The sequence below is a fragment of the Drosophila obscura genome, unplaced genomic scaffold (assembly GCF_018151105.1).
Source record: "Drosophila obscura isolate BZ-5 IFL unplaced genomic scaffold, ASM1815110v1 contig_186, whole genome shotgun sequence".
NCBI lineage: Eukaryota > Metazoa > Arthropoda > Insecta > Diptera > Drosophilidae > Drosophila > Drosophila obscura.
Genome location: NW_024542774.1, coordinates 7,155,780 through 7,180,908, shown reverse-complemented (window position 1 = coordinate 7,180,908; position 25,129 = coordinate 7,155,780). Strand labels below are relative to the sequence as shown.

Here is a 25,129-nt window from a genome sequence, read left to right as displayed (position 1 = left end):
CATCCATCCGATGTCGAATGTCCAGGGCCATGGCCGTGGCCGCCATGGCCACTTGAAGCGCATTTTCTGCGCCATTTCAATTCCGACTTCTGGCCCCTGTCTTCGGTCTTCTTCCCCTTTCCCTTTGGCCAAAATGTACGAATTACGAAATGTTGCCTGCCCTCGGTGGCAGCTCTCCCCTTCGCTGGTTTGATAAATTGTCTGGAAATTACAAATGGACACAGAGGCCAATAGCTTTTAGGCAAAGTTCCTCTTGTTCATCTCGGGTTTTGGGTTTTGGGCTCTGGATTTGGGCGGCTTCGGGGGCAGGGCAAAGAACATTTATGGTAATTTAAAATAAATGTGTGGCACGGAATCAGGGGCAGCATTCGTTCGCTTTGCAGCAAGATTCTAAGAAGAAGGCGCTTCCTGTCTATTTACGCTGATTTATGGCCGAACATTGTTGACTCTTAATGGCAAATGTCGACAAATTTGCTTTAATGGTCAATATAATAGATGTTGCTCTGCTGTTTTGATTTATGCCTCGGAACCGGACCGGACCGGATCGGACCGGACAGGGTCGCCTTTGAACAGTCGGTCAATGTCTGTCTATGTGTATGTTTATTCGGATCTGGCATTGCACCACAAAACCTACACAACACACAAAATTCGTTGTCCAAAATGCCGCAAAATCTGTGCCGGTGTGGGCCACAGGTGCTCGGCGCGGCTAATCGGTGAGTGTTGATCGCATCCGATCGAATGCCGGTCCCATTCCATTTCGAAAAATATTTTGTGTCACCAGGGCTGTTTACTGCTCTGGGCCGCTGCTCGACGCTGTACAGAGGTCGAAAATGTTCCCGGACTGCAAGACGTTCGTGGACATGAAGAGCAAGTATCCGCCGGAGAGGATGCTGGGCGACTATGAGCTGTTCCGAAATTGCCGCAAGAACGACGGTTCATTCCAGTTCCTGCAGATGTTTGTCGAGGTTCGACACAGTTCTGCCTCGGCACATTGCATCGATATTTCCATCCTTTATTTTTTTTTGGCTTGCAGAAACACTTTTTGGAGAAGGGCACAGAACTGGAGGAGTGGACACCGCCCGACTGGAAGAGTGAGCCGCCGTTCGCCAACAGGATCGCCGATCCGGAGCTGAGGAAATTCGGGGTGGAACTCAACGCCCTGTGGAAGGTGCTGGGCCGCCGCATGAAGGACGAGGTAAAGGAGAGTCCAGAAAAATACTCCATCGTGTACGTGCCAAATCCGGTGATTGTGCCGGGCGGCCGCTTCATCGAGTTCTACTACTGGGACTCGCTGTGGATCATCCGCGGTCTGCTGCACTGTGGCATGCACGATACGGCCCGGGGCATGATCGACAACTTCCTCTCGATAGTGCGACAATACGGATTCGTTCCGAACGGCGGACGCGTCTACTACTACGGACGCTCGCAGCCCCCGATGCTGATACACATGATGAAGGCCTACGTGGACGTAACACTGGACGAGAAGTACGCCATCCAGTCGCTGCCGCAGCTCGAGTCCGAGTTCAACAACTTTCTGGAGAAGCACCAGGTGCAGGTGAAGGGTCGCACCATGTACCACTACCAGGACTACTCGACGGGGCCGCGGCCGGAGTCGTATCGCGAGGACGTGGCCAGTGCGGCGGAGTTCTTGAGCGAGCCGGAGAAGGAGCGTCACTACACGCAGCTCAAGTCGGCCTGCGAGTCGGGCATGGACTTTAGCTCGCGCTGGTTCATTGCCAGGGACGGGTCGAATCGCGGCACACTGAAGGATATCCAGACGACGTCGATAGTGCCGGTCGATCTGAATGTGATACTATTTCGCAGCGCAAAGATCCTGGCCGAGTTCAATCGCAAGGCAGGCAACGCCAGCAAGGTGGAGGAGTACTCGGACATTGCCTGCGGCCTCGTGAAGGCGGTGCGCGACGTCCTGTGGAACGATGAGGCTGGCATCTGGCTGGACTACGACATGCTGAACAACAGGCCGCGCCCGTACTTCTCGGCCTCCAACTTCTCGCCGCTGTGGGCACGCGCCTACCCCCTGGTCGACACCGAGAAGATCTCCAGGGGCGTGATGAACTACATCAAGAGCAACAATCTGGACGACTTCCCCGGCGGAGTGCCCAACACAATGAACAAGGAGACCGGCCAGCAGTGGGACTACCCCAACGTGTGGCCCCCCATGATGTTCATGATTATCGACGGGCTGAACAACCTGGCAACGCCCGAGGCCAGGGCCATGTCCGAGCGCTGGGCTCATCGCTGGGTGAAGAACAACTACGAGGCCTACAACAAAACGGGCTACATGTTCGAGAAGGTGAGTTCCATTCCCCATTCCTCATTCCTGATGAGACTTCTAGCAGTGTACTCGTATGGTCCAACCCTTGCTTTCTCCTTCAGTACAATTGCGAGAAATTCGGCTTTGGTGGCGGTGGCGGGGAGTACCAGAATCAAACGGGCTTCGGCTGGACCAACGGCATCATTCTCGAATACCTCTCCAGATATGGCCCGGACCTGTCCCTCGACGACAGCAGTGACGCCCATTGCACCTGCAGGGCGGGCAAGGCGAACGGCAACCTCGGTGACTGTCCCGTGACCAGTGAATCCAAAATAGTAACGAAAAAGAATTACATCGTCACCAGCGAGGACAATATGGATGCCCACAATAGCCCGTTATACAGTTCGGGTCACAGTCCGGCTCACAGCCCGGCTCACAGCCCGGCTCACAGCCCGGCTCACAGCCCGGACCACTGTCCGAGTACCTGCATGCAGAATGCCGTGGGCGAGGCATCCAATATGATGAAGCAGTCCCTCGTGGCGAACATAGTCGGACATCCTGTGGTCGCCAGTCCGAAACGAGCCACGAACCGCGCATTGGGACGATCCACGAATCCCAAATCCGGACATTCCACGATCACCAGCTTTCCACAGCTAAGGGACACTTCCACTGGCGAGTACACTGCATCTGTTGCTCCACGAGACCAAGCCTCTGCCATTCCGTTCAAACGAGAACAAGCCATTAGCCCGACTGTCAGTCCCGGACGATCTCCGGCCCCTTCACAACCAGAATCCAGGCTCCCGACCTTTGTGGAGAACAGAGCCGATCCTTACAGTCGAGAACAGTCCGCTGCTATTACCAGCCCGGGCCGATCCATGATCCCTAGTCAACGAGAATCTAGCATCCCCAACTCTGTCGAGTACACTCATTCTCCTGAGCGTTACAGTCGAGAACAATCAGCTGTTGCTGCTCACAATCGAGATCAACCCAGTCCAATACGATCCCCGACGCTTACAGTGGATAACCATAACAATCCGCTGCTGATCCTTACGGTGGAGAACAATAACAACAATAATGTGATTCTTAATCAACGCCAATCAAGGAGCCCGTCATCTCCTTCTCCTGTTCCTCGAGAGCAAGCTTCTGCTCTACCCAGTACGGGACAATTCCCGATCCATAGTGAACACGAATCCAGCATTGTGGAGTATACTGCTTCTAACGATCCTTACAGTCAGGAACAATCTGCTGGCGATCCTTACAGTCGAGAACAATTCGCTGCAGATCCTTACAATCGAGAACAGTCCGCTGTTGAACCTTACGGTCGAGAACAATTCGCTGCAGTTCCTTACAATCGAGAACAGTCCGCTGTTGATCCTTACAATCAAGATCGGTCCGCTGCTGATCCTTACAGCCGAGAACAGTCCGCTGTTGATCCGTACAATCGGGAACAATCCGCTGCAGATCCTTACAGCCGAGAACAGTCTGCTGTTGATCCCTACAATCGGGAACAATCCGCTGCAGATCCTTACAGCCGAGAACAGTCTGCTGTTGATCCCTACAATCGGGAACAATCCGCTGCTGATCCTTACAGTCGAGAAAAATCTTCAGCTGATGCTAAAAACCGGGGAAAATTTGCTCCTGATCCTTACAGTCGAGTAAAGTCTGCTGTTGATCCTTACCATCAATCAAAATCTGCTGCTGATCCCTACAGTCGAGAACAATCTGCTGCAGATCCTTACAATCGAGAACGGTCCGCTATTGATCCTTACGGTCGAGAACAGTCCGCTGTTGATCCTTACAGTCGCGAACAGTCCGCAGTTGATCCTTACAGTCGCGAACAGTCCGCAGTTGATCCTTACAGTCGAGAACAGTCCGCAGTTGATCCTTACAGTCGAGAACAGTCCGCAGTTGATCCTTACAGTCGAGAACAGTCCGCAGTTGATCCTTACAGTCGACAACAGTCGGCTGTTGATCCTTACATTCAAGAACAAGCTACTGCTGATCCTCAGTATCCACGATGCCTACAATGTCTAGGACTACCGACGAGGAATACTCAACCACAATACAGGATCATGGCCGCTGTCCCGTTCACTGCTGCTGCTGTTCCATACAATGCCCCTGTGGAGTCATCCTCTACTGTTCCCTACAATGGGGAACAATCAGCTACTGAGCCATACAATCAAGAACAGACCGCTGCTGATCAACGAGGGACCAGGTTCACGTCCTCTCACCGGTATGCTCCTAGTGCTGTTCCACTATCCACCATAGTAGCTCCTTGTGGGTGTAACGCAGTCGACTCAGGACATAATTCGGAGTCAAGGCAATATATACCAGACCCAGTGAACACCCTAGCACCCCGAATAATCAGGAGCCAATCGGGATACGATGGTGCCGATCCTGAAGACCTTCCAGAGGGCTGCTCCATCTGTCCGCACTGTGGTGGCATACAGCAAGCACCGACCGTGGATTGCAAGGCAACAAACCAACCATCGGAGGCATCGGTGCCAGTGAGACCAGTGCATCAAACGGATTCCGATTGTGGATGCTCGTCGCCTACCAGTGTGTCCCGTGTGCCAGTGGGGGCAGTCGCGCCAGTGGCGCCAGTGGAGGCAACGGATTCCGACTGCGAATGTGCGCCGCCTACCAGCAGCACCAAGCTACCGGCCATCAAGCAGTTCCCACTGGCCGATCAAAAAGGAACAGATTGTCCGGAGGAGGTTAATCAGGGGGAGCAGGGAGAGCAGGGGAAACCAGTCGAAAAGATGTGCTGCGGCTGCCCCATTTACCCTCCGCCCAAGTAAGAGTCTGATTTTCAAACACTGTAAAATTCAAATTTTCGATCACATAATAGACAAACACGCAGCCGAAAAATGAATGCGTTCTGGTGGGCCCAGACACGTTGACAGCCCATCAAACTAGATGGAAATCGTATCGAAGCAGAACCCACTAGTCCTTTCGTCTAGAATTGGTTTAGTTTCATTCAATTAACGTGGCTTGCCATTCACAATATCAAAGAATTTACATTCAGACAGGGTATTCAATGAAGGCCAGGCGACAGGCGAGAGTTTCGCCTAATTTCTTCCTTGACATGCCATTCACAATCCACTACGGTTATCTTTATGGGCCTGTCAATATCTTTATGACACGCAACACACACACACACACACACACACACAGATACACAGGAACTGAGATAAATATATGTATGTATATACTTTTGGGCAAGGACACATTTTGAGGGAAAGCGAAAGTCTTGTTTGACACAATTTCCGCAAGGCCCCAGCCAACCCGTGCCGCCCATCTCTTTCTCGCACTTTCACTCCCTCCCCCCATTCATTCATTCTCTGGGTCTATCTGGCTGTGTGGCTGTTTTTGTGTGTGTGTGTGTGGGTAGGTGTGTGTGTTCATGCTTGTAATATTTGTGAACGAATCATTGATGTGTTCACACAGAGGCAGACAAACATACGCTCATCTGTTCACTGACTCATAAGCTCTCTCCCACACACACACACTCACACACACACACATACATAGCAAATCGAACGAAACAATTCAGAGTATGACAAATATTGTTGGTATACGGACTATAAGATACCCTCTGCCATGGTCTTATCCGACCAACTGCTGGCCACAACAACACACAATATCGATTGAGTGTGCAGCTATCAACGATCCACATTAGTTTTGATATATTTTGTATCAAGCCAAAGAAGAGTTTCGAATTGAACATTTCGGATTGTAAATATTCTCTGCACAAATACAACACCCCTGAAATCCACTGGTAGAGGGTAAAAATACGCGCGCTCCATTACAACAGTTGCCTGGCTGTCGCTGCCACCCCCCTGCTGATACGATTGTATGGCTCTGATATTATTGAAATGCCATTTTGATTGGCTTTGATGTGCGAATGGATGGGAGAGTAACGATTTGATGTTGCTAAATGTTACATGCAGATGCCAGATATGGGCCCTGCTGATGTGATTAAGCGATAAGTAGTCAGCCATGCAGTGCTCCACTCCAGGCATCGTTTGTGCCCCGCACCGATGAGTCCACTCCGCTGCTAATTTGATTGAGCTGGAAAATAAGTTGGAAAATGGGTGCACAAAAAGAGTTTAGTTAGAGCGAATGAAGAGTGATAGAGTGATAGAGAGAAAAGAAATACCCTGGCTCCGTGTGCCCAAGTTCTTATCCAATTATACACTTATGGCCATTTGTCAGTCGAATGTGTCAACGTTTGCCGCACAGCACAGCACACGGAAGCGGAGAGCGAATGCGTGTGAGAGTGGGCTTCGAAATAAAACCAGAAACCAGAAACCGCAAGGAAAACCCAAGTCTGACAAACAGCCTCGGAGACAGACAGCTGGCAGACAAACAGAGACACAGAGAGAGACAGAGAGCCAGAGAGCATGGCTACCACAACCGAATCATATCACATCACAGACGTGCAACTGAGCAGCACTTGATGATGAGGAATGTGCACATCCTTGGCGGTGGCTGTGGCGGCTGCAGATGGCATCTGTGCACTGAGAGAACTTTTCCTGCATGACTTTCCTTTAAACAGTTCGAGATATACATTTTTCCTCAGTGCATTTGCGCCTTTGATACATTTGGGATAAGTTCTCAGAGTGGAATGGAACCTTTGCTTCCTTTCTAACAGTGCAAACGCATTGTCTGGCACTCCACTGCCTCATCTATCGTTCCGTTTCTTTCTGCCAAGCCAAGAAACTGCGATGAAATGCAGAAACGCTGTAGCTCATCAGTCTTCGAGTCCCGCCACCCGCTGTCATGTCAGAGGAAATCCCCTCTTGATTATAAGTTTGACGCACCGCAGCTTTTAATGCTGCTGAATTCAGCGAGAGTCAGAGCCAGAGCTAGAGCTAGAGTCAGAGTCGGAGGTGAAGTCCAAAAGAACTAAGGAAAAGTTGCAGTTTTCCGACTCCGTCACCGACTCTTTCGAGTTGCTTTTCCAATTAGACTCTGGCGGAATCATTTGCATGTTATTGACTAAATTAAGTGTCGAGCACAAGTTGTAAAAATATGCAAAATTGGCTAGCAGGCGAAGCGAACCACAGAAGGCACTGACACAGCCCTACGGAATGGAATTTAAATCAAATAAAATCAAATGAAATGAATGACTCCTGGATTGAGCTCAGTATCAGGTACAGGTACAGCAGTTCAAAATAATTTCAAAATACTTTTAACCTGTCCTGTATCCTGCCTCTGAGTGTGAGGCTTTGTTTGGCTGAAAATTGAAATTGGAATTTGCATGTTTGCCAATAGCAGCAGCAGCAGCAGCAGCAGCAAATGTTTCAATTATTTGCCTCCACAAATGAATATGGGAATCGAAACAAGAGGCCACAGCAACAGCAAGAAATCTGTCACATGTCAAACTTTGCCATATTTAATTTCCTTTTTCCGAAATTAGTTTTCCCTCATCCGAAATACTGTGTGCTGCACATTCGTGCTGGTTTTTTTTTCTTTACTTTTCAAAACTTCGTTTTAATATTTTTCTGTTTGGGCCCCCCCGCTCACAGCTGCAATAATTCATGTTCAAAAACTACAAATTGAGTCATAAACAACTTTTGATTTCGCATATGGCCCGCCTGTTCCTCCTGTTCCTGCTTCAGTCCTCTCTGCTGTTCCGTCCCGTCCTGTCCTGCTCCCGGGGGTTGTCTGCCTCATTCGGGCTGTGCTTTTTTTCCTTCCTCTTTTGGGGTGCATTTGGGGTTCCATCTAGAGCGGAGTGCATGAGTCGTGAGTGGGAGCGTATTCCTCGTGAATATCTTGTACTTTGGACTATGGTGAACTATTGGTGCTTGATGGAAAATTTTAGTAGTCCTTTTTACACAATTACCTGCCCAGAAAATATGATCAAAAACTAGGCAGAACTTCGTTTGTCTTTCGTGACTTGTTCCGTGCTCTTTCCCCTAGGCCATCTCTATTGGTAGCGGACTGCAGGAAGTACTCATTGTGTTCTAGTTGACCTCTTCAAATATTCAAAGCCACTGCAATCGCACTCATTAAAAACAAAAGACTATATCCACTGTAAATACGAGTGCTTGGCTGCATATATAGAGCCGAATAAAACCGCTTAATTCATAATTTAACAGGCCGCACTTTTAGTTGTGGTTTACGAAAAGAGAAAAAGTTTTAAAACCATTTAAAAAGGTATGCAAACAATGTTCGTCCGTCCGTCCTTCCTCCGTCCGTCCGTCCGGCTGTCTATCTGTCCGTTCCGTCTGGCTTACTTATGTATTTTACTCTTTATGATTTATTTCGAATGCTCTGGCCACATTCGGCCAGACACCAGAGGCAGCCGGCAACAAAAACCCAAAAACCCAAAAAGCTTTGCCGCTTAATTTCATTAAAAATTTATGAAATAAAGGCACAGCCGGGCGGAGCGTATTAAAATTTGATAGTCTGCTCTGTATGTATGTATGTATGTATGCATCTGTGTGGCCCTATCTGTGTGGGAGTATCTGTGTGTGCCTCTGTGTGGCGTCCTCCATGCGTCATTGTTAATATTGTGCTGCGGTTTTTACGCCAAAAGTCACCAATGGATGAGCGGAAAAAACTCGACTTATTTTCGTTCCGTTTCGTTCTGCCGTTTGTCGTTTGTCGGTCCGTTTGGGCGAGAGTATTGTGCACTTTATTTGATGGACTTGTTTATGAGCAATTTCCATTCCCGCCAGAGCAGCAGGTGGAGAAGGGGGGAGGAATGAGCAGCGTGAGCACCTACCTTGATTCTTATTTTTATTAATGTTTATTGCATTGCGAGCATTTAATTTGATGCTCATGTCCAAGTCCCACAATGATGAGACGTAAAATGAAATTGCAACTCAAGAGTGGGCTCCGGATTGGGAATGGGGGGAGGAAGGGGTCCAGGAGTCAGAGTTGGCAGAGTCCTCAGTTGGTGCTCAGTTGGCAATGCAATTTGCAAATGCGTATTGCGGTGTCCGTGAATGGGAATGGCAGCACGCACTTTCTCCCCCACCGACCGCTCTGTTCTTTCCTTTCGCACTTCTTTAGTTTTTTTTTTTTTGAGGTAGAAATTGCATTTTTAATATTCCCCGTAGCTGGCTGCAGAGGCGGCGTGGATCGAGGACCCCGAGTGCCACGGATCTGCGTGGAACTGTCATGGGTAATGAATGCGCTGGCAAATAATTATTTTTATATGATGGCTGACTGGGACAGACTCCTGGCTGGCTGCCTGCCGTCCTGCCTGCCTGCTTGCCTGCCGTTGCCAACGGTAACGGGGAAAACTGCTAACGGTAACTGCACATAAAAGTCCCCGTTACATACTTGAGAAGTTACAAGATGTCGTTTCGGCATTCTGCAATATTCATAACTTGCATGGCGACGAGGAGGAAAGGATAAAAGCAGGAGGCGCCACTTTGTCATTTCATTTGGGGAAACTCTGAGCCGCCTCGGCATCCCAGCCCGGTTCCAACACCTGGCTGAACAATACGGCTATACCTCACCATGCCCCATGCCACATGCCACATGCAATCCACTGACACTCATTAGATTAGCGCTGATTGCGTGCCGTCCCCTGGACCTCTGGCAAATGTTGACAGCTGTGTGACAGCGCTTGGGGAACGCCTCAAAAAGGCCTCAGGACTCGAAAGCGGTGGGTGGGGTGGGGTGGGATCTATGGGGCAGGAGGGTGGCTTGCATGCATTGATTGTTTTTGCCACTGGTAATTTGAAACTTTAAAATATTTATGATTTATGTTTAGTAATTCGCAGACCCACAACCCAAAACCGGACTATTCTGGGCCAGCAGACACCCACCCGAAATCTGGGCTGGCCTGGTCTGGCCCAGCAGGACAGGGATGGAGTTTGGGGGGGCGTGGGACGAAGGCGGGGCCATAGCGAATGCTGGAAAATTTTTCATTACACAGCTATGAAGGCGCGCCAGAAGAAGAGAACAAACTGAAGCTGAATCAGAATCAGAGTCAGAGTCAGAGGGAAAGGCAACAGCAACAGCAACGCCAAAGAGGAGTGACATCTAATGGAGTCCGCAGCTTTGCATTGAAGGCGGAGTGGGATTGCTGGGAGCGGGGAGGGTTTTGAGAGATTGGCCAAAACATTTGGCACGTGCAACGTGGTGGAAGGAGTGGGGGCTTTGGGGTTCCCTGAGCATCGGAATAATGCCGAATTGAGTTGTCAGTTGTGCGAAAAGTTTCGCTTTATGAGGGTTGATGTAACACAAGAGGGGGGGCACAATACAAACCAAGGGCAGGAGCGGTAAGTTTGCGAAACTCGCATTAAATATTAATAAAAATGTTGCCACTGGGAGTTGCAGGTAAATGCGCGACTGAGCCAGCTTCCGAGGTGTCTCCGGGTACGCAGTGTGTGTGGAGCGTGCTCAATAAAAAGCGTGATTCAGTTACTGTTACTCCGATCGAGATTCGGCCAACTTGTGGGCCCTCTCTAATCCCAATACGAGAGATGAAAGGGATGAATTCCACTCCTTATAGCAGCGCGCACCCCCCGCCAGCAACACCATCTTGTATGTACAATCTTGTTCCCCCCCCCCGCCAAGGAAAGGTTGTCACAGAAATGTTCACATTTTGCAGCAACAATTTATTATCAACCACTTAGGATCAAAATAAGCGATAGTCCATCGAGGCTTATTACATTGCAAAAAGCAAAAATGGAAGAGCCCAGCCCCCACTTACCCACCCCCCAGGCCAAACCCAGGCCAAAACACAACCCTCTCGATATGGCATATCTATGACAAGTGCAACAGTGCGACGACAACAGGAAAGGAATGGAATCAACCCCTGGCAAGCCTTGGCGGCTGGTGGGCCCCGCTCTGGTTGGGTGTGGAAATTTTTATAGACCGTCAGAATGATATATGCATGCCAATATTATGACAGCAACAACATAACTGGCAACTGTTGAAATATGCCCCCGGCTAGTCCATCCGTCCGTCCCGCTACGCTCCGCATCCAAAACCAAATCGAAAAAATTTCAATGCAAAAATAAGTTTTGGGAAAGTTCTGGCCGGGAATACCCTTTCATAGCTGGAGTTTCGTGGAACTATGCGAAAGAAAGTAAGGAAAAAGAATCTCAATCGAATTAAAGCGAACTTTTTTTTAAGTTTTCATTATGCTCCAAGAGTTACTCCCGTTTCATCCGATTTCCGAAAAAGACAAGAGGGTTTTATTTATCTGCTTGGAATGTTGTTAAAACTAAAAACTATATAAAACCATATGATCGGAATGGATCCATGCCAGACACAGCGCAGTGTTGTTGTTGATCATACGTACTCTTCTTTGGCAGGGTATCCGCTCTAAAAGAGAGAGAAGAGAAATAGCAAATCAGCGGCAACAACTCATCGACGACGATGGGCGTAAAGTTACGCGCGCATATGTAAGTGTCTGACTTCCGTTTCCGCTTGACAGGCAACGACGATGCTGCTGCTGTCCTGTCCTGCCCTGCTCTGTTCGCCAGGGGGGTTGCTTCGACTTGTCCTTGCCACCGTCTCTGTCGCTGGCGCTGTTCATGCCCCTGTGCCCTGTCCCCTGTCCCCTGTCGTAGTTGAAGTTGGAGTTGAAGTTGTTGTCATGTTTGCAAGTGGTTGGGGCTATTACATTTTACTTTTCATATTTGCTAGGAATAACCGTGAAATTGTTTTTTCTGTCTAGCGGAAAGTGTGAGTGTGTGCATCCCATTCTCCCCTATGTGTGATCTGTGTGTGTGTGTGTGTTGTCAACTACCCCTTTTGTCAATTCCAGCCCCTGAGCTGCGGCCAAAGTGTGTGCCAAAGTGCGGGCGAGCAGTGGGGAAAACTTTCATCTATGCCGCCTTGGGGCAAAACAAATTGCAAAGGATTCGAGGATTGGATGACTGTACGGGTACTGCTAGGGGGGGACGGGCAGTGGATGGGTTATGGTGTGGGTGGGTTAGCGGTAAATGCTATTTAAATACATAAATTTTAATAAGCTCTTTTCGGTTTCTTTTGTGTGCCGACAAAGACTAGAATTTGGTGAAGGTAAAGCCTGTTATTTGCCATCGATTTTCATGGGCCCCAAAGGGCCCCAGTTGCGGGGGTATTTTTCAAATATTTTCCCCAAGTTATCATCCACACAATTAAACTCAATTAAATCGGCATATTTAAGCAGCAGATTGCTGCATCGCAATTGGCAAATATGTACACGGATCGACGCCGGCAACAAAACAGCAGAGCATCATCAGGAAGGAGAACAATTCCCCAGAGTGGCTGCATCAGTGGAGGATAACAAGGGTAACGGGTAGTGGGATGGAGGTGGATTCAACGAACTTGAACCGCAATTTTTATTTGGCAATACATACGAAGACATTTCCCTTTTTGGCTTTTCCTTCGCTTCCCTCAGTCTTTACCTTTAGCTTACATTCTTTCTTTCTTTCGTTCGTTCGCTCGTTTTTTTTTTTTTGGGGCTACTTTGTTGCCGCAACCCTCATGAATATGTAAGCATTTTGGTGTGTGACGGGAAGAACCCAGTGAAAGCCACAAAGCGCGCCATGAGGCAGGTGAGCCAGGGGGTGAGCTTTGCCCAGCGAAGCAAAACCAACCTGCAGCAGAGACGAGGCAGAGACGGGCCCTGAGATAGCACGAGACTATCCTGAACGGAACAGAGACAGAAACGGAGAAACGAAGAAGCGGAGAAGCGGAGATGGAGACGGAGACAGACAGACATCAATAAACAAGAACCGTCGCGTAAATAATGCAGCAGCAGGAGACGTTGCACAGTTTGACTTGCCACAAAGCCGGCACGCATCAGGGAAAGACATACCCGTAGACAGGGACTGTTGCGGGCACTACTCCGCCCCGTTTGGTGGTTACGTGCGGTGTGCCAGACAGTCAGACATTTCCCCAGTGCACAGACATCGAACGGAGTCTCCACTGCAATTGTCTCGTTGCCTCATGCATTTTACATTTTTAATAGATTGCCTGGGATTAATAACACACACGCACCCACCCCGGTTAGAGGGTTTTCTCCATCCTGGAGGAGGGATGGTCTTGGATGGACACCGCAGGTATTGGTTTTAGTTTTGGTTTCCTCGCTCTGCCCAAGGGATGCATAACACATTGCGCGGTTTACGCATCGACGCGTGCCCCATCAAACCCAAAGGGGATCCAAGCTGTGAGTCGGGAGTTGGGAGTTGGGAGCTGGGAATCACTGAGCAAGTTGATGGCGGCGGCAATGCGTGCAATTAGGACGGAATGGTGGCAGGGAATCTGGCTAATGGAGGATGAGTGCGGCATACCCTAATAAAAGTACAACAAGGGAGAGGGAAGTCTAGCTAAGGTGGGCTCCCCAGAGGGTGGAGAATCTTAGCTGATGGAACTATAATATATCTTAACCAATGTAAACCAATAGTTAGGCTGCTGGGACAGGATTCCTTCTTCTTCTTAGAATATCTTTAACAGTTCTCTATATTCCCTAGCAGCTCTTCTAGCCATCCATAGTGTTTATGACAGCTTTGATATCCAATCAATAGGTATCAACTTTTCATTAAAAAGTCCGTTTGATTTTTCACTGATTCCCCAAGAATAACCTCTTCTTTCTTCGAAGTAGCCCAACTTTTCGGTTTACCCGCTTCTTGTGAGAGTATTCAAAGCCCTATGGAAATATTTCAATTTGAGGCGCATAAAACTTTCCGGGAAGCAGCAGCAGCAGCATCAGTAGAGGCAGCCAACATCCAGCAGCTTTGGAGCGTCAGCGTCAGCATCAGCATCAGCGTCAGAGCTCAACCCAAAAACTTGGGAATAACAAAAATGTGCGGACAGCAGCAGCAGCAGCAATAGGAGCAGAGAAAGCAGAAAAAAAGCAAAAGAAAAGCGCAAAAAAATGTGGAAACTTCTAGGGTGAGAGACCCAACGCCGTCGTCGCCGTCGCCGCCGATTCCTTGTGGTCGCTGTGTTCATGGTCCAAGTGGCAAAGTTTTTGGCTGTTGAAGACATTAATTTGAGCCTTGATGATATTCAATTTAGGCACTCCACAGAGACTTGTGGCACTAACCCGCACACACAAACACACACAAGCACACACCGATAGAGAATGGAGGCAGCAACTGTAAAATATGTGTTGGCCTATACATATCTGCACTTTATATATATATACATATATATGTGTGTGTATAGGAAGTAAAGAGAGAACCTGGTGACAGCGAAAAAAAACAAAGAAGTAAATGTATTTTTTGGCAAAACTTTCCACATGCATTTGCCGCATTTTGTTGGTGTTTGTACTGCTGCTGGTGCTGCTCCTCTTGCAGCTCCTCCTGGTACTGGCACTCTTGGCCTGGTCAACTTTTCATGTTTGAGCTTCATTTTATTAAGTTGGCAACACTTGCGCCAGTGCCGCCTGTGCCTATCATATTGGGGTCAGCTCTGAAGCCAGGCCAGGAACAGCCTTCCAACATTTTGTGTAACTTTTGTTGGGCACAGCTCCCTAGCTCTCTCCACCTACCCTGCTCCTCTCCTCTCCTCTCCTCTCCTCTTTCTTTCTTTTTCATTTTTTTCGTATAGTTATTTGAAAGTTTTTCGTTTAATTTTCAATTTGCCGCTGGGCAGCATTATATTTTTAAAATATTCCGCAAGTATAATTTTTGTTTTAGGCTTTTTCCAGCAGCTGTGACCCGTTGGGCTGTAACTTGATTTGGTTTTCGAATTGCATTTTGTTATTGTTGGCCTTGTTCACAATTTTAGATCCCCTAAATTGGTTGAAAAGTTTAATTGATATTGCAACGAAAATTTTATTAAATTACACGAATATATGAGCTTTGAATTGATTTTGCCATAAATTCCCTAAAAATTCTAATCACCAAACTATCAGCCTTTAATCTCCATTACACCTTCAATGCAGTGTTGGAAACATGGCAGCAATAAATGCTTATTTATTTTGTTGTGGCCACACTGCTTACGGCCGTTGTCTAGATTTCGGTGTCATAATTTTGTGTGCCTCGCGAAATGAGAAAACTTTGGATATGTCTGGCTTGGATACTCCTATAATATTTCTGAATTATTTTTGTACCAAGCGGGGAGCAGAGAAATTCGACTATTACTCGTGTTATTTGCTTTGTAGGTGCTTATTGATCTTGTCCAAATACAATTGTTGACACTGTGCGCAACGTCGGCTTCTTGATTGTTTGCCTTTGTCTGAGACAAAAGTCCAAGTGAAATATCAGAGTATTCTCATTTGCATGTAGCCAACGGCGTCCAGCATCGATGGCTGCCGGGATTCGCTGCTAAATAATCTCCCACACACAACGGAAAGACCATAAATTGCCAGCTTAAGTGCGAGTCCAGTGCAAGGACCTCGTGGTCGCAGCTGCCGTTCCATAGTGAACTCCTCGCAGCGATAAAGTAATGAATAACCAGTTTCTGCTCAACAATAAATTGCATTTGGATTTTTATTACAATTCTCTCTGTGTGCTGTGGCACTGATTACGCTGTCAATAGGAATGGAAAATATGATTGCTTCCTCTTCCAGGGGCACCTGTGCCGAGTGCTGTGTGCCGTGTGCCGTGTGCCTTTGCCTGTGCCCCTGTGTCGTGTACCTACAGCCGCCATTGGCCATTGGGCACTGTTGGTCGTCTTTTGTTGGTCTTTTGTGGCAATGGCGATTCTGTCGGCCTTGTTAAATTATGCTCGTCATGGCGGCACTTCAGAGCCCAAAGGCGTTGGCCTGGCCAATTGTTGGAGCCGCAGTTGAGGCCAAATCTAGAGCCAGAGCTGAATCTGAGGCTTGGGCACTGAGCAGTTGGGGTGGGGGCATCACTGGTGGAACTGAGCTGTCAGCCTGTCTTCGTGTTTTTTAAGTTATTGCATTGGGAATCGGACGGCAGCTAAACACAAACGTGGCCAGGAGCAGAAGCAGGAAGAAGGTCCTGGAGCAGGAGAAGCATCCTTGAGCTGACTACCATAACAAATGAATCTAGCGATGGAGCAGCATTGCTGTTGCTGCTGTTGCTGCTACGAGTACTGCTGCTGTTGGCGTGCGACAATCTCTCGCAGAGAGGCCGTGCTATCCGAAAATCCCCTGATCCCTTATGTAATTTTTAGATTTCCTGCTCCTTTCCTGCTTCCTCGCATTGGTGGAAGTGGCAAGTTCTGTCGGAAAGGGAAGAAAAAGAATGAATTAAACCTGTTGCCTGACTAGCGGCCCGACTGTCCGTTTTCCCTTCCTGTCAGAAGCAATCTGCAAATACACACACAGAGAGAAGCGACTTCGAGTCCGAGTCCGAGTCCGAAACTGAAGCCTGCAGCCTGAAGCTGAGACCTTGCCAAATATGCAGAATCTTAATGAAAGTCAAGATGTCAGAGCTTGGCCAACTGGCGGTTGGCTACCTATCAGTTGTTGGCAAATTGCAACTTAAATAAAGCCAACCGAATGGGTCAGGATTGCCAGAAAGGAGTGGTGGGAAGAGAGCAGGCAGCAGGGATACAGACGGGGGACAGTGGTAAAGGATTTCCGTCAAAACTGCCACAAAACAAGCAGCGAAACTCACAACGAACTATGGTTGCCCTTCCTTCAACTCAACTTTGATAACTACTGGGAGAGTCGACTTCATAGAGTATGGATTGAATGAGAATAGGTGCACATATGGTATATTCCTCAACATAGCATGCCTCAGGTCTCTTGAGTACTGCAAGTGCGTCCCCGAAGTGTGTTCGGTGCAAGGGCTCCCAAGGATTTAAAAAGGCAGCAGTTCACGAAGGGCTTAAGCGAGGGAAATCTGTGAAATGGCAGGAGGTTCTGGGAGGTTAGCAACTGCTGTCAGAAGTCAAAAGCTAGCAAAGAGCAGCCAGGCAGCCAGGCAGCAGGCAGGCAGAAGCCAGGAGCCAGGAGCCGCCACAAGTTGCCTGTCGACGGACAAACTTATGGCTAAGACCGCAAACAAATTTCATGCTGCTGCTGGCTGCTGGCTGCAATGTTGCACGGACTCCTGGCTGGAGCTGCAACCGAATTAGATGTTGAAGAAAATTGTCTTCCTGTATGAATTTCATAATTTCCCCAAGTTTTAGTTATGAAAAGCAAGCAATTTCCTTCTCTAGCCTAGGACTGTAGGGCGGTAGGACGGGACGTTGTGTGTACCCGCATCCACATCCACAACCACCTACCTCCACATCCTTCGGAGCATCCAGGTTTTCTCTGGCTTGGCTCTGGGTTTCTGCCAATTTGGCAGCTTAAAGTTTAAAGTCTTAACTTTTAATGTGAATCACTTGGCTGCGTTTGGTTGGCTGTCTTTTGGCTCCCTTTTGTGGCAGTGACTGGCACTGGGACTGGGACTGGCACTGGGAATGGGAAACATGTATGTGGCTTGCTCAGGATTGGTTTTTTTCAATTTCTTCGACTGTTTGCTGATGTCATCGACAGAAGTTCGTTGGGTTTTCTTCTGTCTTGAAGGAGTTGTCTCCGTTCTTCCTTTTGTTATTTATACTCGTATTCCTAGGGCTGCTGACCCACTAAAGAGAGTGGGTCGAAGGGGGGGAGCTGTGAGATGCGCTGAGACTGGGGCACAACCCTTTGTCACATTTTGCAATTTATGTTATTGTGTGCTCACAGATACGTATCTATCCCTCACACCCACTCTTGTTGTATCTCTCTCTGTCTGTTTATGTTCTGTGATTTCTATCAACAACTTTTACTTTTGTAAGCAAAACCCCCGGTCAGAGACAGGGACTGGAACAGGGGACAGCCACAGGCACAGCCCCTCAACCAGAAAGCAATAAAAATTGTTTACAGACATTATTTGCGTATATCCTTGATCCGGATTGCGGAAGCACCTTCCATGTCCTACAAGGGGCCCGAAACTTTTCACCATTTAAATAGATTTCTCACACACAAAATAACATGAATTTCCCTTGTCACCCACACTCCACTCCTTCGGTTTACAGTGGCTAAAAATTATACAATTTATTAAAAAAAATTGACATATTCGTTGGAGATTTTGACTGTGTTCTTAATGATCTTGTGTAATGTATTTCGGTTTCGGTTTGGGCCATTCCATCACACACATTCGCCCGATTTTATGTGGTGTTTGGTTCGATCTCAATTTGGTTACTACTATTTTTTGTGGGTCTTTTATCCCATAGTGCGACGAGTGAATCTGCTTCTCTTCTGACTAAAACTTTTTTGTTGGTTTCGGGTATTAAAGCTTCTAACACACACACACAAGAAAGGACACCCTCTAATAAACTAATGCCTCTCCTTTGGGGTTACCTCTTGTCCTCCAGCTCAGGCTCAGTCTCAGTGTCAGGCTCGGCCTGCATCTCCTGCTGCTTTTCCTTCTTCTTAGTTGTGCCCAAATCCATTGTTGCCCCATAGTTTGTTTTGCGAAACATTTTATTTGTCATTTTCTGTCTCTAGACAGCTCTCTCCTCTCCTCTCCCTATCTCTTTCTCTCTCGTTATCTTTTACTCTCTCTCTTGGATTACTCGCAAATGTTTGTGTCAAATTTTTGTTGGGGGGTTTGCCAAGAGTGTTTTAGGGGTATGGATGCGACCAGGTGTTGGGTTTCGCCCCCAACTTTTGGGACCATTTTTCTTGCACTCTTTTTCTGGCATTGTAAATCGTCTGAAATTACTTGATTGAACTGGGAATATGCACAAATGGAGGCCAATGGTACCTTATCTTATGGGATTCCGGTTTTAGGAGTCTCTATTTGGATGCTGATTGAAACCATTTGTATGCCTATATAGAGTTCACATCAGTCAGAGCAGAGCACGCCATTAGTTCCAAGTTTAACGTAAATCAATCTTTAGCTTATTTTCCGTTTAGTTTTAACTTCTATTCAATACGATAGAATTTTTTTAGATTTTCCGTCTATTAGGTTCTACTCTCCATTTTCCCCATATAGTTTTTGTATTATTTAGCTAAATCCTCACTTATCTTCTCTATCAGCTCAAGTCATTATAGGCAGTCTTTAGCTGAGACAAAGCCTCTTAGGATTCTTTCTTCGAACATGCTGTACATGTTCGCCTCTGGGTTTCAGTACTTCGGATTTACATCCAGCCTTAGCTAATAAAGATCCAGCATAGCAACAACTTCACCTCCAAGTCCCCACTCCCAAATCCCATTCTAGCACCCATTCCACTGCCAGTTGCCATCTCGACAGCCAGAGAAACAACTTCATTTAAGACGCATAAAGCTGGGCCAACATGTGTGGCTGGCAAACAGGCGACGGCAACGACGATGGGCAGCGAAATTCCTTATGCCAGGCAAAGTGAAACTGTCACTGCCAAGGTTTTCCCCCTCTCTCTCTCTATGCCATTTTCCGCTTATTTTTGTGTGTGTGTGTGTTTTCTTTTTTGTATTTTTGGCAAAGATGTAAAGTACGGATGGGGAAAACACTCTGAGCGAACTCCGGGTTGCATATTTAAATTTATGATTATGTCGTTATGCTGTCTGCCCGCATTGCTTAGAGGCGGCCGAAGAAGAAAAAGTGACAGCGGGCCAAACTTAATACAAATTTATGTGCAACATATTTTTGCACGGTTTTTTTTTTGTTGCTTTTACCACTGCCTTTGGTGTGTGCCCAGCCATGGCCAGAGCATAAAGCTCTGGCTCAACCCCTCGGAAGAGCAAAAGAAAACCCCCTGGACAACATATGCTGCTGCTTTTCTAACTGGACAACAGCTCGGTTGGAGAGATGGAAGATCGAGGAGGTTTTCCAGATGCCCATATCTATGAGGAGAAGGCAGACGGATGGGAGCGGAACCATCCAGTTTGTTTTACTTTCTGCCGCTTTAATGTTTTCCCCCATTAAAAACGAGAACATTAAAATTCCTTTCCCCCCCACTGAAACAGAACAGTTAAATTGCATTTTCAGACGCAGGTCGTGCTTGAGGAAATGACAAATTCTTACATAATAAGAGGAGTCTCAGACGCGAAGAGAGAAATGGGATCCATTTGGCATTTGGCAGGTGGAAGATGCGAGATGGGAGATGAGATGGCGTGAAATTGAGCCCGGACCGCGTCTCCAGGCGCCTTTGTAACCTCCGCTTCTAACTCATTTTTAAATACAAATTTATGTACAGGGAAATAAAAAGTAAAATGCACAACGCTCTCCACTCTCCCCCTCTCTTACATTTGATTAATTTGTCTTGCCTAATGGCTGGCCATAAATTTCAAGTTAATAAAACCCACTGAGGGTGGAGGCGCCTGCCTGGCTTTGCCGTCTTCTAATAACAAAAATTTGTCACACGCCATTCTGACAGTTGTGTGTCACAGAGACCCAGAGACGCCTCCACGCCACCGACCACAGCCACCGCAAGTGTCAACTGCTGATGACATTGTGGCCAAGTTGAGAGGGAACTTTGGGTTGGGGAAATTATGTTGCCCCTTTTCCCCAGCCAGGGGCTGATTGATACACAGGAACTCCGGGCCAGGACGAGGCCATGGCTGGGCTAATCAATGGCCAGGGAACACGCACCGAAACGCTTGAAATTCGATTAGGGAAGATGTCGCCACCAAAAACTGACACTGGAGCACGAGCACTAGCACTGGCACTGGCTTCAAGTGTCAGCAGCAATTACCTCGATGGCATGGGAGTGAGGGCCAGGGCTTGGCTTTTTGGGGCATTTGTTGAGAGTTTCTGTAGTTAGTTTCGGATGCCTGGTGGCTGCTGCCTGGGCAAAGTGCATTCAAATTGGCTTAAACTAAGAACGTTAAGTGTGCAGCTGTCTAATTGTATTTGCCCCTTGACTCCCACACCGTGCTCGGGAAAGGGGAAAACAAAACCCCTTTTTCCCCTGAATGTAATGTAAAAGTGCCAGAGAACTTCAAGATTTATTAGCATCAAGATTAAAGCATTAAAAATTTTGCAGACTGTGTGGCAGGCAGATGGAGATGAAGAGCGAGAGCGAGAGGGTAAATAGGGGGTGGCAGATGCCCTTAGGGAGGGGTTAGGGCTGGGACTGGGACTGGTACTGGCCCTAGTACTGGTGCTCGGGCTCAGGCTCGGGCTGCCAAGGAAAGTGAGTGCAATTTTCGTTCGCTTTCGCTCTACATCATCAATTTAGCGTCCTTTCCACTTTTGCTCTTCACGTTCCCGTCCTGCTGTTCATCCTGTTGTTGTTGCGGTTGATGCTGCTGTTGCTGCTGCTTTTGCCGTGGCTGTACATGCCCCTGGCTGTTTCCGGAGCTAGAGTGGTGCTGGAACATCAGCAACACCAACACCAACAGCAGCAACATTTCATTGCGCACTTTGTCGGTCAAAACTTTCGACATTAGCACTTAATTTACTGGCCCAACTTAATGAAGTCTACACTTGGCTAATTTACGCGAAATGCTTTAGCTACTTAAGATGGGGATTGGAGCCACCCACCGCTCAACGCTCACCATATCCTCAAAGTTAAAGTTTTTGCACATCAAATAATTCGATTTGATGGAAAAGGTCCAGCAAGAGCCGCTGGCCACTGCACTATGGGGAAAATTCCCATTTTTCGGGTATTTAGTCATTTTCTCAAAGTATTAAAATTTATTGTTTTTTTTTTGGTAACATATTAAGAAAACTTCAAACTATAAAGTCCTATACCAAAAATGTTATATAGCATAGCACTGTTAAGTCTAACAGCTGTTAAAGTCAGCTGTTGCTGTAGAAAAGCTATTAAGATATTAAAATTTTTAATATTATTAAAAAAAATAATATTTTTTTTTTAATTTGTGGGCGGTAGCACGCCTACTTTTCCCAATAATGTTTCTAAGGGTTTACATAACATTAATCAAAAAACCGCATCGAAAAATCTTGCTTAGTTTAAAAGTTATTAATTAATACCCGAAAAATTGGAATTTCCCACATAGTGCACTGGCCAGTGCGATTGAGCAATTGCTGACGAAAAGTAAGCGATAAACGGTAAGCGATAAGCAGAGACAGAGGGCGGCGAGAGAAAGGCAGGCCCAGAGATGAGTCAGTGGAACAGATAACGTGTGTGCTCACATTCAGAGAGCAAGGAAAGAGTATAATCGATTGCAGAGAGCACATTTATATTCGATCGAGGGGCTCCCCCTATTTACGCTGCTATGACGTCACCAGTATTGGATATACATACATATATATGTAAAAAGTCACTTCTTCTGATTGGAAATTCTAAGAAAATTTGTTTATCAAGAGTCCGACACGCAAATAAATTCCTGAGTGGTAATGCCAGCATATACTCGTAATATTTCTCTCGAAAGCAACGAATTCACAATTCACAGTTCTGGGAGGGTGGATGGAGTGAATGTTCAGTTGTTGCGGTTTGTTCGGGCTGTTTAGATGGACAAAATGCTCCCTTATGAAGCGCAAGGAATTCTCGTTCGCATGGCCATCGCGGTGCTATCGTTGGGCGTCTCCATAGTCATCCTATTGCTGATCCCCAACTGGGTGGAGACCCGCGAGTCCTCTGAGATCTCTGTGTGGTACAACATCGGTCTGCTACAGACAATCGGCGGAGTCTTTCTCATTGTGGGCTCACTGAAGGTGAGAGCTGAATGCTGGCATATCCACACAGGTGGCAGCTGAAGGTTTTATTGCTGATTCTTCCCTAAAGGCGAACCACTGGATGTTCCTGCCCTGGCTGGTCGCGGCTATTATCTTCATCTACACGCTGCTGTACAAGACCTTGAGCTACTATTGCTATCTGCACGGTAAACGTCTGGTTCTGGTAATTCCCCTATTCTACATCATTGCGGGTGCGTAAGAGCTGCTCCATGCCAAAATGCCAACAAATGTATGTATAACAGCCTGCCCTCTTATAATTTCAGGTTTCTGGCTCTACTTTCTGTGCGATGTCTTCAAGGACTTTCTCGACCTGCATCGTAAATCCTCTCCGGAGATCCCCAGTCACGACCCACTATGATTTTGTTGCCGTTGTACTCGTACATTCACATTCACGGCATTAAAGTGCACTCTTTTCTCCCACGTGAAATGCAATTGAGCTGAGCGTAAAGGCAAATAAGTGTGAAAATTGCGGTGCGAGTGTATTCGAGTGTTTCTGTGAGTGTTCATGTGAGTGTTGTGTGTGGGTAGCCAAAAGTAAAATAAGCGTTAAAATGTCTGTCTAACGCAGTGGAACCCCAAATGGTGGGGTTTATGGCTGGGCTTGAGCTCTGTGGTATCGCTGCATGCGTATTGCATTACCAGACCTGCACCCTTCCACCCTTCCATCCCTTCATCCGCACAAGAGAGACGACACAAAGTGGCATATGAATAGATACATGTTTTGTTGCCTGTTTTGTTTGTCTCCCCACCCCATCCGGTTCGCCCTTTATCCGCCTGTCTGTGGGTTGCTTCGCGTAATCCAACAAGCAGACAGGTTAACTACACAGCAACCAAACACACACACACAGACACACACACACATACATACGGCAAACGAGTTAGTGAAAGGGAGAAAGGCAGAGCCAGAGAGGCTGCTGGAAAAAAAGTGTGACAAAGATGGGGGGGGACAGGAGCTGGGGACTGGGAGTCGCGTAGACGCATCCAAACAAACAATAATCATGCAACAATAGTGAGAGCCGCAAACAAATTGCTTTTCCATGTATGCACATGTGTGTGTGTGGCAGGAGTATCTGTGTGTGCATCTGTGTGCGTGTCATGTTCGGGTTCACTTGCAGATTAGTTTCGTTGCCAGTTTGTTCTCTATATATTTTTTTTTTTGTATTTAGTTGTCTTGCTTTCGTTTTTTTTTCATTTTTTGAGTCTTCCAACCACAGAGAATCAAAAGCCACATGGGCGTAGCCCTGACACCTACAAAAGGGGTGTGCGGCGACGGCGGCTTGACTGGCAATTAGAATGGAGAGCAAAAACTTTGCTGCATCTCATGCCTGCCCCCCCTGAAACCATCAGCACCCCACTTCCACCAGCCCTGTGGTGTACAGTCTGCGACGAGCTTTTGTTGTCTGCAAAGTTTGCCTTTGACACAGGGTGGCTACACCCCGCTACCGCTACCGCTCCCATCCACAGCCATACCCCTCCCGTCAGTGTCCACCTGGGATGGCTGGAAAATGGAATCCATTCATTCAAATCTATGCGAGTGTCGGTGTCTGCGCTGCTTGTTCAACAAAATTGAAAATTAACTATAAATTCTATGTGGCAAAACATGCAAACATGTTTGCGGAAATACCCAGCAGACCCAATGCCAGACTCTGAGGCGGATACGCAACAGAGGGGGGAACGGGGAAGGCTGCCGTGATGAGGTGTCAACCGAGGCAAACACCTCGAAGCCATCGAACACCCCCCCACAAAAAGCACAAAGCGATTCATTGTTGCGAAATTTAATGCGAGAAATTCATTAAAAAATAACATAAATAATTAAGCAGCACCACACACGTCAAGGGCTGGCACAAAAATGCAACTGCCCAAAATGCTCTCTACTTTTTTTTTTTTTTTTTGGGGACCCACAGTGAAGCCCTGCAAAGGTGTCAAGTGCAGGGGAGAGAGAAACTGGTAGAGGTGCTAACCCTTATGGCAACTTAATGCTGAAAGGGTTTTTTCGTGCATAATAAGTTAATCCCAGGCATTACTCTTGGGCAGGGTATAATGATTTTGGCCTTAGCATCGTTTACAAAGAAGCGATGCATCTGAAAGGGTATCTACAACATCGTTACCAAAGGATTTTCTTTCTGTCTGAGTTTTTTTTTTAACGTTTTGACTAAGTGCTTTGGCCAAACAGGGACCACAACCACGCTCCACACCCTCTATCCAAGAGAAAAAGAGTGTTAATTTCTAAAATGTAATACGAAGAGAAGAGAAATCAAAGAAAGCAAAGGGCAGAGCAGCAGCAGCATCAGCAGCAGCAGCAGGAACAATCAGACCGACTTAACTAATAAATTCACCCGTATTCCCAGCATACGCATCGTCGAGTTGAAGCGGAAAT

General features: G+C 47.3%; 2 protein-coding genes across 2 annotated transcripts; both read left to right on the top strand.

The window, feature by feature from the left end:
• Positions 1-579: 579 nt before the first annotated feature.
• Positions 580-5,160, top strand: LOC111073848 (endochitinase A). Its single transcript, XM_022366384.2, has 4 exons — positions 580-713; positions 782-965; positions 1,034-2,314; positions 2,398-5,160. The coding sequence occupies exons 1-4, from the start codon at positions 661-663 to the stop codon at positions 5,074-5,076; spliced, it is 4,197 nt and encodes a 1,398-aa protein (XP_022222076.2). The 5' UTR covers positions 580-660; the 3' UTR covers positions 5,077-5,160.
• Positions 5,161-22,438: 17,278 nt separating this feature from the next.
• LOC111073866 lies at positions 22,439-23,179 on the top strand. The gene is made up of 3 exons (XM_022366412.2): positions 22,439-22,731; positions 22,802-22,943; positions 23,016-23,179. The coding sequence occupies exons 1-3, from the start codon at positions 22,528-22,530 to the stop codon at positions 23,108-23,110; spliced, it is 441 nt and encodes a 146-aa protein (XP_022222104.2). The 5' UTR covers positions 22,439-22,527; the 3' UTR covers positions 23,111-23,179.
• Positions 23,180-25,129: the final 1,950 nt, after the last annotated feature.